The sequence below is a fragment of the Electrophorus electricus genome, chromosome 6 (genome assembly GCF_041902795.1).
Source record: "Electrophorus electricus isolate QZ-2024a chromosome 6, ASM4190279v1, whole genome shotgun sequence".
Taxonomy (NCBI): Eukaryota; Metazoa; Chordata; class Actinopteri; order Gymnotiformes; family Gymnotidae; genus Electrophorus; species Electrophorus electricus.
This window is the reverse complement of record NC_137502.1, coordinates 2,657,189-2,677,500: the sequence shown is the minus strand read 5'-3', so window position 1 is coordinate 2,677,500 and position 20,312 is coordinate 2,657,189. Positions and strand designations below refer to the sequence as shown.

Here is a 20,312-nt window from a genome sequence, read left to right as displayed (position 1 = left end):
ATGGCCTCCTACACCAGAGTAAACCTTTGCCGATGACCAGAAATGTCTCCAAACGAATCCAGTGAGAATGGCGTGCAGGTTATGGAGTGCCCATGGCCCGAGGGGTGTGGCCGCCATCATTACCGTCGTAATGACTTTCGTAATCTGATGTTATAGGCCAGTAGATCGCGTCTTAAATAGGCCACGCCTCCAGCCTTTCCCTGTAGACCCTCAGCATGTTTCATTCGGGTGTCGCCGACATCTGAAACGGTCCGAAATCTCGAGAGGATCGGAGTGCGTTTTTTCGTGTTCCTGCTGAGAAGAACATGGCAGTTCCCAGCACCTTGATATCTGCATGCTCAATCTGCTTCATTTCTGCCAAAATAAAAGTCTGCATTCAACTTTGCCATTGTTGGTTACAGGCAAAGCCAACAATGAAGGAAGTCGTGACATGGTCACTCGATCTCTTGCTTACATGCGCTTCTGTAACTGGGAGGCAGTCGCCCGTTTAAAAACTCATGTCAGCCACTACTGACAAAATAGAATTGAAGTTCGATATACTGCTGGTTTTTTGCATGATGTGCTTGACTGCAACACCCAAGGCACTGTTGATGTGTTAGTCTCTAAGGTTACATAGACAGATATCTTGATGTCCTTGCATAAGTTTTTGCACATCCTGAACAGCAAAAATAATGTTTTTGTTTGTTTTTTGTTTTTTACATTGGGCAAAGTGGGATGAATAATAATGCGGATAAGTAATAATGTGGATAACAATAATTGCGCTAATTCTCATCACTGCTAAGGTCGTCTCCAACAAAGCCAGCAATGTTGAACTGTCTCCAGCAGAGACCTTAACCATGACCTTAACCATGACCCTGACCTTATCCTTAGTGTCTCCACTTGGGCACTTCTAGCTATATTAGTAGCGAGCTCTCTACAGCAGACAGGCTGCTCCCCCCACCCCCCACTGCATCATGCCCACGTATTATCAAAATAAACACCCTCATCTGTTCTTCTCATGCACATTGAAAACGTTGAGCAAATCTATTGCTGGTGTGGAAATGGAACTGCAGTTTGATTGGGGCAGAGTTTCATGAATGGAGATATAACAGCTGATGAGTTTGTTAGGGGGTTTTGTTGTTGCTGGGTTTTTTTTGTACGCTAGTGTGCAAGTTCCTGTATCTTAGTGCGCGCTGGTGCCCGCTCCCGCAGACGGGAGTCAGGTGTCCGCCCTGTTGTAGATGTTGGACAATGAGCTGAAGCCCCACCACGTGGGGAATAATGATGCTAAAGGACCTTCCGCTCTTCTGTGTTCCTGGGAAGTGCCGCTGGTGTCCATGTTGGTTTGGTTCCTTTTCTGAGAGTTGGAATGAAAAGCGAGAGTGACCTACAAAGCCGGAGTTTCGCCACTTTCTAAGCAAAATCAAGTTGTTGCAGGTCACGACTGGTTTGACTAATAATGGTGTGTGGGTGGGGGGGTGCATGCTAGCTATCTCTGGGGTTTTTTGCATTTTTGATCAACTTTATTTCTGCACTCTTTACATGAAGTGATCAATTTAATATAATATCTCAGCCGAATTTGGTTTCTGTTGGGATGGAATCTTAGAATTACCCTTTTAAAAAAAAAAAAAAAAACCTGAGACCTAAAATATTGTTAGTACAAGCATATAAAGTCCCATCGTCAGTCACTGGGGAAAACCGAAAGTGTCACATCAGAAATACCTGTAGATGTTGCCAGAATCTGCAACATAAACTTAAATTTGAGGCTTGATTGTCGTGTGTCTGACGTTTCTCAGCTGGCTTGCCACACCCACTGCCATGTCACCGATGCAACCCTGATGAGGTCTCCTCATCCAATAACGTGGTTGCCCATTGTGGTCAGAAACAGAGCCGTAATGAATGGTCTAGAGGACGGGGGCAACTGCTGGTCATTGAGTGTGTGTGCCAGGGCAGCATGTTCCTGTCTGTTCTGGTCTGTCTGTGTGCGTGTGTGTGTTTAACTAATTACTTTTATTAGTCTTTGTATGCAATCCCCCAAAAATCCATGGTACTGCAATAATGTTTTTTTTTTGTTTTTTTTTAAAATCTAGTTCAACATGCACTAGGGAAGGATTTGCAGTTACACTACAGACACGTCATGGTCATCGTCTTTGCGTCAGATGGCAGTAAGGCATCCCATTGTGATGATGCAAGTGCTTTGCTCATTACTGTTGTGACATCATTTCAACCATAATTGTTCCTGGTAAAAAAAAACATTTCCTGTGTGTGTGTGGGTGTGTGTTAGTCTGGTTTAAGTGTCATAGCTGTCTGGTGCTGTTTCTTAACACACTTCAGCTGTGTTGATTGTCATCTGCTTGTGAGCCGTGGGTGTTGAAGGTTTCTGTTGATTTCTGTTTCGTTTGTGGGCGTGTAACAGCCCTGCTGGCACGTGACAGGATGTGGCTGGCTGGAATGGGCGGTGGTGTGAGGCAACAGAGCATTTTACGTCTTCAGGTTTTCCCATAGGTGTGTGTATGCTATGTCAAAAGAGGAAGGTGCTGACCTTGCGTTTCTGCTATATCACTGTGTCACAGTTTCCCTTGCAAAAATGCACCTGCACTGAGGTGGTAATCATTTCAATACCCTGTTAAAAAACAGTCGTGTTATAAGTAGTGCATCAAAACTGCGTGGTTAATGCTCCAAGGGTCTGTCTGATGCTGCACTTTAAACACTTTATCAGGGGCAGGTTGCGCTTTTCTGGTGCTTATTGGTTAAATGCTCAAATGTTTAATAAGCTCAGGGATTTTTTGCACAAAGCGATGCTACTTTACATGCCACTGTTTTGAAACCAGATTTGTTTTTGCAAGCCAGACCTGTGGTCCAGGGGTTTTCTAATACCCGTTTGGACAGGACTAGTTTTAACGTGGAGATGGGGGTAATGTAGTTATCACCCACAATCCTCTGGGATTTTAGTGCTGTACAGATCTGCCATGTCAGCCATTTCTACAGCCGTTCGCTCGCACGTCAATGAAGAATGTGACCACTTTTTAAAACGACCGGTAAAAATAACCCCACTACATTTCAATCCTGTGTGAACCGACGTGTCAGGAAATATCCATACCTGTGGACATGGATCTTTTGTGCTTTTTTTCTGATTGATGGACGCGGTTGAGGAAGCATTTACTAAGGTTATATACTTTGGCATTCAATTACTAAAAGCCTGTTAAGAGCAGTAACACTTCTGGTAGCTTTAGGGAAATTCTACCATGCGCATGTAGCTTGCTAAAGTTAAAACACAGGTGGTTGTTGCTGTAAAAAGCTTCAGCCTTAACCTGAGCATAGAAGTTCATAGTCGTTATTTGTACCTCTGGCCAGCAGAGGCAGTAGAGTAGAGTCTCAGCATGGCTGCGTCTCTGTTTGGCCATATGACACGCGTCGTGTGGTCCAGATCCTGCATGGACACGGCACATCTTTCTCTCTTGTTAGCCTGGTTTCAAACGTGCGGCCCCTCTTTTTCCCCGAGCTGAACACGGAGCAGCGGCCGGCCCGGTCCGTCCTTTCCTCTGTTAACCTTTTTCACCGGGAATCTGTGTGTCTTAATTCTGGAATTTATATTTACATGCTCTGGATTTGTTTGACTTCCTGTAGAATTTCGTCACCACGAAGGTGCAGCCGCGTGTATGCATGAGCTGTGTTCCTGTGCGCTGCTGGCCGCGTTAGAAGAACAGAAGGGTGGAGACGCACGCTCTGTTTGTTTTGTTCTTTCTTTCTTTCTTTTTCTTTCTTTCTTTCTTTTAAGCACGTCTTTCCTATTTTTAGAGCTTATAGAGCTGACAAATTCTGATGCAACTGTGGAAGTTTCCACTGTGCAGTGGACACAAGGCCCAATGGCACACGGAAGAACACTGTCACCTTATCTGCCCAGCCCAACTGGTGCTTATTCCCCCGTGCCGTTATGTACACTGTTGCGAAGAAGAGGGTTTTTTTTTTCCTAGGTAGAGGTTAATCGGAGTGAGATTAAGCTAGTGTGTCTTTGTTTTTTTCTTTCACCTTTGTCTTAATGACTGGCTTTTCCTGGAATGGATTTCTTAGTCACATGGTTGTAATCTCACAGGTGAAAGGCAGACGTCCTGTCATGGTTTAAATTGCTCTTAAGCTTTGGCTAATATTACGTTGTTTTTTTTCCTAAGCTTACTTGAATACTATGGTCTTCCTAAATAAAATAGATTGGCACGTAACGAAAGAATGCTTATGAATATCCACGACATTTGTAGTTTAAATTTTGGTGACAGCATGTCTGAAGTCATTACTCAAAACGGCTGTGTTGGAATGTGATTTTCTTTTTTTACTTTGTAATGTCAAAATGGACTCCACAGGAATTACTCACTTTTTACACACTTATTTTTGACTCCCCTTATCTTGGGTCACTCTTTATTTGGAAGTTTTGCCGTGTGCGTCACAAGAATGACAAAGCACGGGCCTCCCACAGTTTGTCACCTCATGTATTCATGTCTCTCTGACCTTAGTGAGCCAATATGAACTTCTCATAATCAGAGTTCTTAATCCAGATTGCTGGGTTTGGCCCAGTCTGAATTCTCCCCGTGTGCCCCGTTGTGTGGTCTAGCAGATCGGTGCTAATGGACAAGGCAATGTCAGCCATGCTCGTTGATTAGAATATTAGGTCCAAGTCCTGTTCTCAGGACATTTTGAGCGCCGCATTACGCTGATCAGAATTTCGTTTGTTTGTTTTCTCATACTTGCATCTTGTGTCTTCTTTTTTTGATAAAACTTTGCTTGATGTCTAATGAAACAGGTTTGGAACCATGCAAAAAAACGAATATTTTACACTCTGTTCTCTGGGTCTAGGGCTGCAAACACTAATCAACATCGATAACACCATTAGTACTAATTGGCGTTATTGATAATGCCATCAGCTAGACCTGGCACCGATCCAATATCACCTGTCGGAATCGGGCTGATGTCAGGAAAAATGCTGGATTGGGTATCGGTGAAGAACATTTTAAGGAAACCGATCCGTTACCATCAAAAATCCAGCCTGGCAATAGCACAGCAGCAGTACGCGCGCATGTGCCAACAGCAGGTCACGTGATTACAGCCCGGCTAGTCTGAGCACAGGTCATACACCACAGTAAAGAACAGCTTTAGTGTTTTCTCCATTTAATGATTAAAAACTGTTATATTCCGATGCAAATATGCATGCACTCACGCACGTAATTTCCATCGCTGCCCTTTCCATAATCCAGTGTGGGGAACAGATTAACCTGCCTTATAGCGAGAGCATTTAAACGAAAATAGCGTCTCAGCACTGTCCGCTTCCATATCCACGAGCAACGGTGATTTGTTTATTGATCCGTTAAACAAATAAACAAACAAACGATGCGGTTTCCTGTTTGTCCGTGACTACAGTCGAAGGAAACCTGACAGAGCCAGAGAGGAGGAATGGTACCAAAACTAATACAGTACTCGCCATCTATAAATTCACTCCAGTGGCGTTAATTACTGCATGGCTGTAGTATATCAAACCGCACGAAAAAAACAGGGGAAAAAGCACACAGCTGTCTTCTGCTAGCCTGCTGAGTTTAGAGACTCGATATTTTGAGTAAGAAACTGGAGGGGTTTTTGTTTGTTTTTTAGCTAGAAAGAATAACCTTGTAGACCTTTATCAGATTACAAGCAGCGCTCATGTGAGGAGAGACTCGTTGTACTGGTAACACTGGTGGTTTGCTCACTTAGAGCCTGAAATGCGTTTGGTGTGTAGTGGGTACAACTGAGATTTACCGCAGAAATTCACAAGAGGATTTATGGGGTTGTAATTAACCTGATGTGGAATTACAGTTGCGTTGAGTAATAAGAAAAATGCAGACAATCTACAGTGTAAATTTCAGGACTGAGTGAGCATGGCAGCTGCGCTGAGCAGAGACAGCCTGTGTGTGTGTGTGTGTGTGTGATGACCAAAGGCACTGACTGGAAGGCAAAAAACGTTTATCATTTTATTAATTTTTATCTGTCATATCCAAGCGTTCCATCTCTGTGATCAACACTAATCGATGTTACTCATAACAGCATCCTTTCATCTCCCCTTTCCGCTTTTCCCCGGCGAGGGTTGTCGTGTTGGCGCACTGAGATCGGCTCACGCTTTTCCACGGCGCCCTAAGGTTCCCCCTCTCTGTGTCACCCGGGTTGAGGTTAAGAGCAGAACCCAGCAACAGTCCTGCTCCATGGGTGTGTCCGGGTGTCCTAATCCAGGCCAAATTCCCACAGGCACCCATGGAATGTTCACTGACCCGTTCACCATGGGTAACCCTTACCTGGAGTGTTTCGTTTCCACTAATATTAACGCAGAGGTTCAGTGACGTACGCAAGCCAGTTCACCACAACAGGGTTGGGGTCATCCAAGGGGAACAAGAACACCAGTAATACCAAATATCTGAAAGCAAATCATGTTATGGATTTGCATCTTACTGCTGCATGCTCTTCAGTTGTGATTAAGAATGGAAAACTGCACAGGATCACCGATGACACAAAAACAAAAAAATACGGAAAATTTCACTTTGGGCTTTATCTAACATTCCTGTAAGATGAGAAAAAACAAGCTCACTCGCCATGGTGCTATGAGGAGCAGACACACTTTATTTTTGAAAGTGCTCACATCGTGCACGCAGCTGTCGTGGTTTCACATGCGGTTCTTACGGTTTGACATGTGGTGAGGTTCCCGGTGACCAAGATCTTTGCGTCTCAAATATCAGTTTTACTTCCATAATATGATGTTGCCAAACAAACGTTTTAATTTTGTTTTCAATAATTTGATAATTTTAATAAAAAAAAATTAATAATTTGAAAGCAAGACAAGTTCATTTCTGTTGCACTTTTTATACATGGCGGCAATTAAAAGCACTTCACATAAGAATAGTGAAAGCTTATTACAGCCCGAGGTCTGTCATCTAGAATTGTATTCAAATGTAATATAATCTATTTAAATTGATATTGAAATATGAAAACAAGAATTTAAAGAAATAAAGTGGAGATTAAGATAAATTAAAATAATTTTTAAAAAAATGAAAATAAGATTAAAATGCATAAGATAAGGAAACTATAAACAATTAAGAATAAAATAATAAAACTAATAAAATAATTTCATTTCTAATTTTATTTTTTGTTTAAGTTGCTTAAATGCAATTGAGGTACAAGGAACTGCCTCAGGAACTGAAATAATGTAATAACAATATAACGTCTAACCTCAGCCAAAAGCCTGACCAGATAGGGAAGATGTCACTGATTTAAAAATGTCTTACATTGGAGCTCTTCTGATATCCGTGAATGAAAATGCAAAGTTAATAAACTTGGTTTCTTTTGTTTGGGGGGGAGTATAAGAACTTAGATTGGCTGATTTCTAAAGGAGGAATACCACGGCCACCTGTGGCCAGGAGCCTTAGACAGGAAACTCCGCCACCTGCCAGGTAGGGAGGGGTGGCATACCCACCCTCTCCTGTCAATCACAGTGGCCCTGGCCAATCACAGATGTTTGTGAGCTCATGCTTCAGAAGGGGGGTGGATGGTGTTGTCCATGGAGTGCGTTACGCCAGCCCCTGATGCTGCAAGAGCCGCCTCTTATAAAGATGCTGCGATTTCCTGCATCTCGGAGGAAGCAATTTGATGCCCTTGTGATTGGCTGCATCTTCTCAGCAGTGTTTAAGTTGAATATGGTTGTAAAGTGTTCTTGGTAACGACAAATGCGCTGTATATTTGTGCACCGTGCATGGGAGCAACTGAACAGACAGGCTTTTGAAGCCTCTGAGTTTGGTGAGTGTTTTTGAAGGGGCCTGTTTTCCCGACTGGATTATTTTAAGTTACTAATCTGCCTTGACCTCATACACCTCACTCTCTTTTATCTTCTTTATTATACTTAACGCTCTAGAAGTCTCTCTTCGTTTGGCAAGCCGCACTCCGATATCTGCCGCTCCTGTGGTCTCGTCTCTGACCTCGTGAAGTGCTTCACTATATACTCCCATATCAACTGCACGAGGTGGTTAGAAGAGTTTAAGATCTTAATAGCTGAGCCATTCAGAGCCTGGGACAGAAAATGTGTTTGGAATATGAGTTCTTTAACACACATGACAATTAGCCTTCGATTAGCCTAGCTGCACGGTAACAAAATCTCTACGGTTTTGTTATTCATGCGTGAAGTTGCATAAATGTGATCTCTCCCAGTCCCACTAATTGCTAGCCTGCCGGTGCAGTTTAGACAGTGGTTATGACGACATCCGTTTTGATCGCTCGCCTACACTAAGTTTCAGTGAAAACCTTTCACCCTTTGAGCACCCTTTGGCATCTTCGTATTGCACTTCCCATGACCAGGAATGGGAATTTGCATGCAGGGCTGTACAGTAAGCACCAGTGCTCCTGCCATCGGAAATACAGGAGCGCACGGAAGCCTTCACGGGCACCAACTCGATGGGCATTTTTATTCCCAGTGCAAAGAAATGACTGCTTGGAGACTATACCAAAAAACAGGTTCAATACTATAACCAACATTCATCAAAAGCACACTAAATGGAGCTGAATATAATGTTGATATTGAGCTGTGCTATCTATCAAGGGTCACCGCTTACATTTGTAATGTAGTTTTTGTAACGATGTATTATATTTAAAAGATTTTACACGCCTGTTCTCAATGGTAGTTCAGTCCAGTTTTGCATGTAAATTAGACTAATATTAATCAGGAAATGTTTAAATATTAATGCCAGTTCAATAATATTCAGCTTTCTTTAAAGGAAAGGTAATGTTATGTCTCTTTAGTAAACCAAGCTATGAATTCTGTCAGCCAACTCATTAACTTGCAGGTAAGCTAGCAAGACACTTTTTGTCTTCCGTAAACCAGCATCTTTGCTCACATCATGTAGCCTTTATTTAGCTGATATTTACATCGTTACTTGAAAAGGACACCTGCACAATGCAGCCAACAGGCTAATTTTCTCGTCATGCCTCGTCAAAACGAAAGCATCTGATTATTTTCCAGTTCCACGGGTCGCTGATCACAATTTTGTGCGTGCTTAATGAATTTTTGTTAAAACGGCAGACTCCTCAGAACCCTGCTTGGAGCCCTGGCAGTAGCTTGTTGTGTACAACCACGGAGGGTTATCCCGACAGAATAGTTGTTTGGCTTATCTTTCTTCACGTGCCCCTGTGTCTTTTTGCTTTGAGTAACGTCTTATGTTTCCACATCTGTCTATCTGAGCTTATGTTTAGGTTATGACTTTTATGGGTGGGTGTTTGTTTTTTTTAATAAAGCTATTTTTCTTACATCTGAATGTTGTCGGTGTAGTGCATCATGTGTTTATGCATCTTGTCTTAGTTTGGTGTTTACAACCTGTAATATTCTGCCAGCGTGCAAATAAACTAAGATGCCGCATCAGGTTTCAGTTCTAAATTTAGCACAAACCAACCGCTCTATTTTTAGTGACGTTTACTTTTGCATCACCCAAGAGGAATTTCTCCCTTGCTCATTTACATCTTGCTTTGTGTCCGTCAGCCATGCAAGACGGAAAATTCCGGAGCGTTTCTTGTTACGTATTGTTGTCCTGAACCTCCCTGAACCTGTTGGCTTAATGAATAACTTTTCCTAAACTTTCCATTCAAGAGACCCACAGATCCACCCCATTGTGTTTCATGTCACTCCTTTTTGACACAGGCCAGTGGTCATTGTAGATGATGGTGGTTGTGGTGGTGGTTGTTCTTGTTTACACCCAATACCCCCCCCCCCATAAATAAATAAATAAATAAACACGAGCTACCTTTTGTTTATGTCTGAGAGTCTCACTTCATATCACCATTTTAAAAATGGCTTTCTTTTTTGTAGTTGGCAGTTGTCATTTTTGTTGGTGCGTGCAAAGTGCTTGGCATTCTTTTTCAGAGACTGGCTTTGTTTTCTGCCTGGTCAGAAGTGCAATGCAGGGGTTTATCAGATCACTAAACCAGGAAGATCATTTTTACAGTTCATATTGTTGTCGTATTGTTCTTTTTTTTCCACAGCTGAAACTTGGAACAGGAAGACAATTTTAATTTGACCACACGCCAACTTTCCCCAGGTCTCTTGACAGAAAGGTGTCAGAGGGAGGTGTTGCTGGTTTTCGTAGCACCGTCTTATGTTAAGGAGCTTTTGTGGCATATGAACCGGGAATTAAAAAATGTCTAATATGACACCATACTACTGTTTTCTAATTCGAATTTGCCCCCGCTGGGAGTTCCTAGGCCGAGCTGCCAAAAAGCGTATTCCTTCAGTGGGACTGTGTGAGGGTGGTTAACGCTGAACCCTCTGTGCTAAACGCTGCGTGACCTGTGAGGAGTGATCACTGCTGTCTCGCTATTCACAGAAATGGTTGAAGCTGAATCCAAGATTTATTTTTGGTAGTTTTAGCTTGTAGCTTTGTTGGAGAGGAATTCTGTGTTCACACGCTCAAATTCTGTACTGTACAGCATAGAAAAAGTAGTCCAGTTGGTCAAGGCCTGTCCGGTTCTCATACATGTACGCAAATATTTACGGCTGAGAAAAACTGAAAGATGATAACAATGAGGTAATATATATAGTAGAACTAGCAGTAGTTTCCTTAATCAATGCTTTTAACTTCATGTGTCCAGTGTTGGACACAGCTTTTACTGCATTATGTCCTCTCTGTTCCAATCACCTTTCCTGCAAGGCCTTGCTGGATTCTTTTTTTTGAAAGTGTTGAAATGCAGCTTACACACAACTGTTTGTCTGTGGGCGTGTGAGAGACTCTTTGTTTCGACGGGGTGGAGTAGGTGTGCTTTCGCATGTGGGGGTGCTTGTGTTCGCGTGTGTGTGTGTGTGTTCCGCATTCATGCGTGTGTTTTTTTATTCTTCGAGACACTGATGGGTGTCAAAAGCTTTGGACTAACCTCATCAATCATCGAAGGCAGGACATCGTGGTGACGGAAGGTACCGGTAACTCGCCTGTGACTTCCACCATCGCTGAAACTGGAGTTGCGTCACCTGAAACGCGGCACACTGCTGTCAGACAGGGCGTGCGACGTGGCATGCCAGCACACGCGTATCCTGCACAGAACGCCACAGCCCTGAACAGAAGCTCTCTGCATGCTCCTCTGCAGGGTGCCGGCCGAGCCGCAGCCCAAGAAGGAGATGATCCCCACCGTGAAACGGCCGGACGAGTGGAAGGACCCCTGGCGTAGGTCCAAATCGCCCCGGCGACGGCCGGGACTCGGAGGCTCCCCGCCGCGTGGCCACAGACGACACCGGCCCTCGGGCTCATCTGTGTCTCTCTCCAACTCCTCTCGGTAACAGCACTACTGTGGGATCCCCCACCCCCCTAACTGCACGTGCACAGTTTCAAATGCATTTACAGCGTTTGGCATGCACAGAAGTGCTTGGTTGTCCGCACAGAGCTCTTCCCTATGACACCAGAACACGCCACAGGCCTCAGTGCACAAGACAGAACAAAACAGGCCTAAGTGCAATATTTTAGTCTTAAAATAATTGATTAGGACATGGCCATTTGTTTTCACACACACAGACAATATTGCGCCCGTGACATCACTGAGTTCTCTCTCCTCAGATCTTCGTCACGCTCTTCTTCATACACCGGCTCTGGTTCCTCGCACTCAAGGTCCCACTCGCGGTCTTCCTCACTCAGCTCATACTCCACTCACTCCTCCCAGCACAGCTCGTATACAGGCAGCCGCTCCAGGTAGGGGAGTGTGTGTGTGAGCTGCACTCAGCTTCATACACAACCATAAACATGCACACACACCTGCAGTAACATGCTACACGTGTACATTCTGAAAACACTCTTTCATTTTCTCAAACAGGAACAGTTTGACAAAACTGGCATGACATCACCGGGAACTGATTCATTCTCAGAGTCAAGGTCCTTATGTAAACGTTCCCTCCCTCTATTTTGTGTGTGTGTGTGTGTGTGTGTGTGTGTGTGTGTGTGTGTGTTTAGGTCCAGGTCCTTCTCCTCCTCCCCCTCCCCCACGCTGTCAGCCACCCAGAGGAACACCAGCAAGATGAGATCAGAGCAACAACCAGGAGCAGTGAAAGGGTATATACCGTAACCTCACACACACACACACACACACGAGCTCACGCGCACGCACACACTCGTGCACACATACATTCGCACACGCTGACATGCGCGTTCACTCACTCACGCACGCACACACACACACACTCACGCTTGCACACACACACACTTTCATTCGTTCTCACCAGTCCTGTCGTGGACACGCTGTCTGAGCTAGTGATGATGAGAGCTGCCTTCATCGTTAAAGTGGAGTTCAGAGTGTGTGTCCTGCTCCTGACACCCCATCGAGCATGTAGGGGTCACATTGGGGTGAAACATTCTTATTGCTGTTAGTCAACATTGTTCAGTATGAGTTAAGGGGTGTGCTTATCTATTCACAGGGGTGTAACTATGGGAGGAGTGTCTATGCACTGGTGGGTGGGGGGGTGTTTGGGGAGTCAGGGCTTGTCTACAGTGATTATGCTAGGCATCTAGAATTCACAGACGGGTCGTTTTGCGTACCGACAGCATCTGACCTAAACCTGCACGTCTCTACGCACCCTGACGTTCTCTTACACCCTTCATTCCTAACGTTTATCCTTCATGGTGCACAAACACACAAAGGGTCCTTAAATCTGCTGAGTGTAACACTTCACACAACCGTCACCTCAGAGGGTCTATGGTGGCACAGACTTGCACCTAGTTCTGCCACTGTGTGTGCGTGCATGTGTTGCTATGTCACTGCATGCTAACAGAAGTGTGTTATTGCCGTTGCAGTCATCCACCCAAGCCTGGACCGGCACCCCCTCCTCACCGAGACAAAGGCCCGCCAAAGAAGCTCCCTAGCCCTGCCCTGCCTGGCCCACCTGCCAAGCCCCCAAAACCTGCCCCTGAGGGGGGCAAACCCCCAAACCCTCGTGAAGGTGGCAGACCACCTCCCCCGCGGGAGCCGGGGAAACCCCCCGGTGCGAGAGAGGGCCGTAGGAAAGAACGCCAGCCCCACAACCCCCGCAGGTATGAGGCGACTCTGCGTCCTCTGTTCACTCGCCTTCTCTCTGTTACGTTTAAGCATCTTTGATAATTGTTCAGTCATGGTGAGAAACAGTTTTAAAGCTGCTTTCCTACATGAAGGTTTTTTCCCTCTGGGTAGTGGACTTTCCTCTGCTATTGGGTGTGTGTGTGTGTGTGTGTGTGTGTGTGTGTGTGTGTGTGTGTGTGATGGATTAATTTGCATGGCTCTAGAGCCTGGTTAGCTAAACAAAACAGAGCTGTGTGTGTGTGTATGGGAGTGAGCAGGTGTGTGTAGGTGGCTGAACTGTGGAATACCCTTTTGCGGAAAATCTCAGGCTTTCTAGACCTGCAGCGTAAAGGCTCTTTTGTGTGGGTTCATTTGGTTTGTGCGGTTAGTCCTGAAACCTCCTTAATTGAAAACCCATACGGATTTAGGCCCAGATCAGTCTTATTTTCTCATATAAGTTATAATATCAGCGTACAGGTAGCCTGTTGTGGTTGTTCGGGGGGGTTATGTTTAAGAAAAACGGCAGTACTTTTGATAACCATAACCTGAACTCTGTAAGCTGATACTGTTTGTAGAAATGCTTGTAGAATTGCAAGAACAGGAACCAGTTGAAACAATACACGTGCAAGTCCCTCGCTGCGTGAACCCAGCCTGTAATTGCCTGTGCTTCCCCACAGGGTTTTTGTACTCGCCAGGTCTCATGCGCTCAGCCACTCTGCCGTAGAGCAGCTGATCTGAGATTTGTGTGAGTCTGGATGTACCATTCACCTCTGCTAGGGAGTCCCAGGACATAGCAACACTGTGACAGTATTTTAGAGGTGGCGTGTGTGGACGTGTCTCTGCGCGAACCTGCCCACAAGCATTTACCAAGAAGAACCACTGGGCAACAGGTGTCCTGGCGTGTGCGGAGCATTGTTTGCCGGGATGGTGGGGCGAGTGGGGAGTAGTGTGAGGAGCGTTTGTGTACGTGGGGATCGGTTGGCGTACGGGGAGTGTTGTGGCGTGTGAGGGTGTGGCGTGTGGGTCCCACGCCTCTAGTGAGACAGCTGGAGAACTGCGTCCACGTCTCCGAACGCTCCGTGCTCTCTGCGAGCGCCCAATGTGAGCAGGAAGCTCAGATGGAGAAGTTATGAGGGAAGTCTCCCCCATCAGGTGGTGTGGCCTTTCCTACACAAAAATTCGAATGGTCTCGAACCACACAATTTTCACTTCTTTCTTTTGAATAAAATGACAACCCCCTCCCAAACAATATTCATACTTAGAAACTTTTTGAAGGATTAGTACTTGCTTTCGATTTCAGACATCTGCACCTGGACATTTGTGTGGAAGAAACATCTTCTTCTGCCGTTTGAGTGCCACCTTTTAATGCTGCTGGCTGAGACACTGATACCATCCTGCATATTCCTGACAAAGTAAACCGAAGCAGGTTTACTCATCCACAACTCCCTCCTCTCCCTCTCTCTCTCTCTCCCTCTCTCTCCCTCTCCTTCTCTCTCTCTCTCTCTCTCTCTCTCTCTCTCTCTCTCAGAAGAACACTCAGTGGGAGTGGCAGTAGTTTCTCGGGCTCCAGCTCACGGTCCAGGTCCTCCTCTGCCTCTGTGTCTCACTCCCGCTCTGAGTCCCACAAGTCCAGGTACACCCTCACAGAGCACTGCGACCTGCCCATACTGTAAACTCACACCACAGAAGTATTGCATCATAGCCATGCGCGTGGTTGTGTTTTTGTGGGTCTGCGTGGGTGTTTATGTATGCATGTGCGTGGGTGTGTGTGTTTGTGTGTGCACATTCGTATGTGCATCTGCATTTGAATTGTTTATTACACTCTGGGCTTTTGTGTGTTTGTGCATGCGTGTGCGCGCGTGTGTTTTTGCATCCGTGTGTGTGTGTGTGTGTGTGTGTGTGTGTGTGTGTGTGTGGTGCTACAGGTCTCTCTCTGTGAGCAGCGTGTCCTCTGTGTCCTCGGCTTCGTCCAGTAGCAGCTCCGTCCGCAGCGCTGACTCGGAGGACATGTACGCTGACCTGGCCAGCCCTGTGTCCTCTGCTAGCTCCCGCTCACCCACGCCGGGGCACGGCCGCAAAGACAGGGGCCCTCCACGGGAACGCCCACCCCCGCGAGAGCGGGATGCTGACAAAGACCGAGGTGGGGGGGAGAGAGAGAGAGAGAGAGAGAGAGAGAGAGAGAGAGAGAGAGAGGGAGAGAGGCATTTTATAGAATTTGTATTGGTAACATTATTCCCCATCAAATATCGATTGATTGAAAAAGTCCTTTTCATATAAACCCATTGACTGCTGTTTTTTGTAAAATTGTAGAAGACTTGGTAGATTAGCCAATCAATGGCCAATCAAGCAATGGCTATAATGGGTGTAATGATACATTTTGGATTGGTTTTACATGTACTGGGCAGCGCTATCATCTATTACACCACATATTACGGTCTGTAAACAGTGATGAATGAGCCAGACCTGGATCAAGGCCAAAACCCCCTCCGGCTTACAGGTAGGGGCAGGTCTAGATACCTGGTCTGTGTGATCTTTGCAGATCTGTACTGGTCTTCACATGTGCAGGTTTGGGGCACTGGAGAGGTATCGAGTTTTGTCTGTGAAACCGTTTGGGCTTTATTGAGGATGACGCGTCCATCTTGGTCCTTCGTAGTGAGCGGTTCCATTTTCTGGCTCCAATAGTCCTCGTGTCTTGTGCTTCTTGTAGGAAAACCCCAGAAAAAAGACGAGGTTTTCAAAGAGGAGAGGAAAAGAGTGGACCCCCCCGCCCCCCTCCCCAAAGCTGAGCTGGGCATGCCCCGATCGGGGCCTGGGCCCCGGGGCCACCCCATGAACGTGTCGTCCATGGGCCCTCCTGGGGGGTATGGGTCACACAAGGACATCAAACTCACCCTCCTCAACAAGGTATCTGCCCCCTGTGATCTGATGTTGTCCACACTGTTTGGCATAAGTGTGTATCTCTCTGTGACCTGATAACATTCACACTTTGTTTGATTGGTGGTAAGTGTGTTCGCGGTGTCCCTGACTGCCATTCCACCTTCTGTGTGTAGCAGCAGGGCGAGAGGAGCAACAGGAAGAGATACTTTCCTGCTGACAAAGAGAGACCAACATCCCCTCTGAGCAAGAGGATAGCACTGTCTCCTGACAGAGGTGAGGGTTCACTGGGCTTCACGTGAAGGCCACGCACTAGAAAATACCCACATGGAAGTGGAGCCTGTACATTTTGGGTTCTGCACACACACACACACACACACACACACACACACCGTGTTAGAGCCATTGGTAACATGGGTGTCTTATGGGTACTACCAGAAAGGAATCTCTCCTTAGTCAGCAGTTTTGGTTCCTTAAGTGGGCAGCCACACAGGCGCTGACTACACGTTCCACCGTGATGTTCCATAGGTCGAGACAGGAGAATGCCAGGACGTCCCCCATTATCGCCAAGAATGGATCGACCCCGTGGGCAGGGTCCCCGGCCCCTGCCTCCCCAGGGAGAAAGGTACGTCCGGATGCTATCGAGAGCCACACCTCTGAGACGTGATCTGTGGAATGCCATCACATTTATAAACACAGTGGCGAGTTTACAGACACATCTCTTAAGCTGACACTTCAATATCACCTTATCAGTTCATTAAGGTGTTTGAACTGAAAAGTCAGGTTTCCTGTCTGGAAGCTTTGGATACTTTGTTACCCTGTGGGCTTTTGTGAAAACCATGGGTGGCCATTTAAGAAAATTTCCTAGGTAAGATTGTGCTGTCATTCTGACTTCTGATTAACTAAACCTCTGATCTGAGATCAGCAGAGCTGAGACAGATCATTAGACCCAAGGCCACGTTCATGAAGGTGAAATCGGAAGTGCCCTGCTCTGACATGTTGCTTCAGATGACATTATAATCTTTATGGCCACATTACGGTGAAAAATATTTACAGAGTCTCTAGCCTTTGTTTGGAAAGAGGATCATTATTAAAAAGGGAAAACCCAAGTAGGGTAAATTATTCGTGCGCGCACACAAAGTCATGAGCTCACAATCACACCGTGTATGTGACCATGCATGCACGGTGAAGTCGCCATTAAAAAAAACGCATACAGAGTGCGAATACAGTAGGAAAAGCGTTCCACCTGGTATCAGTGGATACTGGAGACCGTTCTCCCTCCTCTGGGTTTATTGCTACTCTAAATACCCAAACTGGAAAGATTCATGAATGTGCTACAGCCGAACCTGTTAGTCTAAGACAAACTCCTACTGTGAGCTGCTGTGTACTTGAACATTTGATTCTTTATTCTTTCATTCATTCATTACTGTTAAAAAGACTAGATATGCATCTTAGGAAAAAAAAACAGGTCTGTCTGAAATGTTGCCTTTGGTTGCATATTTCCATAAAGATGTCAGGCACACAGATACTAAAGTGTCCTTAACTAACACAAATAGTGTAGGGTCCAAAAATGCTGATAAGCTTGTTTGTCATCTGGCCTATTGGGTGCTGTGAAGAATTAATTTGGATATTTAATCATAAATTCATGCCAACTGAATAACCTGACATATTAACTGCAAACGCTAAAATGCCAAGCGCAAAATTTATAGTGATAACGGACATGAAGTTGTGTACCTAATTTTAGGTTGGTGTGTCATCTAGACCCTTTAAAAACTCAAGTCTCAAGTATCTGATTCATGGTTTGTGTGTTCTGTTTCAGGAAGCGCCCCCTCTCTCCACCTCCCAAGTCTTCTGGGAAAGGCCCTGCTTTGTCTGCAAGCAAGCCCCCTGCCCTGGGACCCAGCTCAGGCTCCGGCAAGCCCACCAGTACCCTGTCGCGCCGAGAGGAGCTCCTGAAACAGCTGAAGGCCGTGGAAGACGCCATCGCCCGCAAAAGAGCCAAGATCCCTGGAAAATAAAGAGAGAAAACAAAGCATAAGCGAAACACGGCCAGTTTGGCCAGCCCTGGGCCGCGCCACCCGAGGACGCCCGCCGATGAAAAACACTCGTCGTCCTTTACAAGCTGCAGGCCATCCCATGTTTGTCCTGGGACATGAAGACCACTGCTACATTTCTGCCCGTTTTCCCTTCAGAGAGAGTCCGTTTAGATTTTATACTGATATGTTAGTGGGGTGGACATGCCCCTGGGGGGTGGGGTGGGGTGGGGGTGGGGGCAACCCTGCCTCTTTTTGCAAGAAGATGAAAGCTTCAAGCAGAGGGGGAACAAAAGTATTCCTAAGTTCTGTCTCTCTGTACATTTCTCCATGAACCCCAAGTCACGTTGTTTGCTTTTTCTTTTTCTCCTTTAATCGCCATTCTCTTGCTCTGCTCTTCTGACGAGAGGCTGACGGTCCATCGGAGCTTTGACCAGCCTGCACAGACGCCACCCTCGTTACGTATCCTCATCTCCAATTCCATCATTGCCAAGAGTCTCTATCTCCAGTTCTCCATGTTTAGCTTTCTTCTCATCGTGTTCTGTTTTTCATTGTGTACAAATATGGTAAACCAGATGACAAACCTAACCGTCTCTTAAAGTGTACAACAGTCTAGAGAACAGATGGCAGTGATGTGAAGTTGCTTTTATAGAATCCGCATTGATTTTTGTCCCTTAGCCCTTCACTCAAAAAAAAAAAAACTATCTTATTTTGTCTTCTTATTTCTAGTTGAGTGTGAGAGGTTGTGATTGGGACATTTGGCGATGAGGAAGAATTTCGTCTTGCTTTTGTGAAAAAAAAAAAAGCTTCTAAATAAACTATTTTGATAAAGAGAAAACAGTGGTGTGCCTTCTCCTGTTTGTCAGTTCACAGATGCGTGTAGAGAATGTGTATCTGAAGAGAAACTGAGGCAACTGCTTTCGACAGCGGGGGTCAGAGCTAAGGTTAGGGCTAAGGTTAGGGTTAGGGCTAAGGTTAGGGTTAGGGCCAGGGTTAGGGTTAGGGCTAGAGCTAGGGTTAGGGCCAGGTTTAGGGTTAGGGCCAGGGTTAGGGCTAGAGCTAAGGTTATGGTTAGATCTAGGGTTAGGGTCAGGTTTAGGGTTAGGGCTAGATCTAGGGTTAGGGCTAGATCTAGGGTTAGGGCTAGATCTAGGGTTAGGGTTAGATCTAGGGTTAGGGCCAGGTTTAGGGTTAGGGCTAGGATTAGGGATAGGGTTAGTTGTTCAAGACGGCATTGTTCCCAGATGAAAGGTATATTTAAGACAAACTGTTGGTGATCTGCTGCTGAAAGTTTATTCATTCATTCATTCATTGCCCTTAAAAGACTAGATATGCATCTTAGAAAAAAACAGGTCTGTCTGAAATGTAGCCTTTGGTTCATCTGCATATTTCCATAAAGATGTCAGGCACACAGATACTAAAGTGTCCTTAACTAACACAAATAGTGTAGAGTCCAAAAATGCTGATAAACAGAGAAACTTGAAATGTTGCCAGACTTGTTTGTCATCTAGCCTGTTGGGTGCTGTGAAGAATTAATCTGGATATTTAATCATAAATTCATGCTAACTGAATAACCTGACATGTTAACTGCAAACGCTAAAATGCCAAGAGCAAAATTGTTTTCATTAAGCACTGACGCACATGAAGTTACGTAGTTACGTGATGTGTCCTAGGTCTAGACTTTTTAAAAGTCCAAAATGCTTTTAAATGCTTTTAATGGCCCTGTACACTGTCGGGTCTTGTTCTTGTTAGATTTGTGTGTGTGTGAGATATATATATATATATATATATATATATATATATATATATATAGATATAGATATATAGATATATATATATAGATATATAGATATATATATATAGATATATAGATATATATATAGATATATATATAGATATATATATATAGATATATATATAGATATATATATATATAGATATATATGATTGGAATCTAATTGTTATTGACATTAAGGTTTTTTAATATGTAGGATTATTTAAGAAATGCTTTTCTTAACTTCATTAAATTCCAATATTGTCTGGATTGATTGCGTTTTCATCAAGAAAACAAACATGACTGTAGCCTTATATAGATTTGTAATAAACACCCAGCTGCTGGTAACATATCTCTGCTTAAATCCTGAAGAGGAAAGCGGATGCACGGAAGTAAATATTTATTTCCTCATACATTGGATTTTCCCGCGAGCTGTCGGGAGTATATATGGCTGCGCGCTCGGCTCGCTGGATCAGTGAGCGCTTACAGGTGGGTTAACAGGACAGATTAATGATGTGGGTAAGTAGTCGTCTTATTTCTAGTACAGGTGAACTCCACAGACTCGACTGGATATGAACCTTAAGTCTTTTTTTTTT

The 20,312-nt window shown here is 45.0% G+C and overlaps 1 protein-coding gene across 4 annotated transcripts in view; it reads left to right on the top strand.

Moving 5' to 3' along the window:
- Positions 1-18,780, top strand: part of zc3h18 (zinc finger CCCH-type containing 18) — a 26,119-nt gene extending 7,339 nt beyond the window's left edge. For 2 of the 4 annotated variants that reach the window (XM_081715383.1, XM_081715384.1), the window contains exons 10-19: positions 11,104-11,289; positions 11,568-11,699; positions 11,958-12,056; positions 12,795-13,031; positions 14,564-14,668; positions 14,961-15,175; positions 15,743-15,939; positions 16,086-16,185; positions 16,438-16,534; positions 17,729-18,780. In XM_081715383.1, coding sequence (XP_081571509.1) covers positions 11,104-11,289; positions 11,568-11,699; positions 11,958-12,056; positions 12,795-13,031; positions 14,564-14,668; positions 14,961-15,175; positions 15,743-15,939; positions 16,086-16,185; positions 16,438-16,534; positions 17,729-17,927 — 1,567 coding nt within the window. In that variant the 3' untranslated portion in view covers positions 17,928-18,780. The remainder of the gene's footprint in view (positions 1-11,103; positions 11,290-11,567; positions 11,700-11,957; positions 12,057-12,794; positions 13,032-14,563; positions 14,669-14,960; positions 15,176-15,742; positions 15,940-16,085; positions 16,186-16,437; positions 16,535-17,728) is intronic. The other 2 variants (XM_081715386.1, XM_081715385.1) reach the window with 2 other exon arrangements.
- The last annotated feature ends 1,532 nt before the right edge of the window (positions 18,781-20,312 follow it).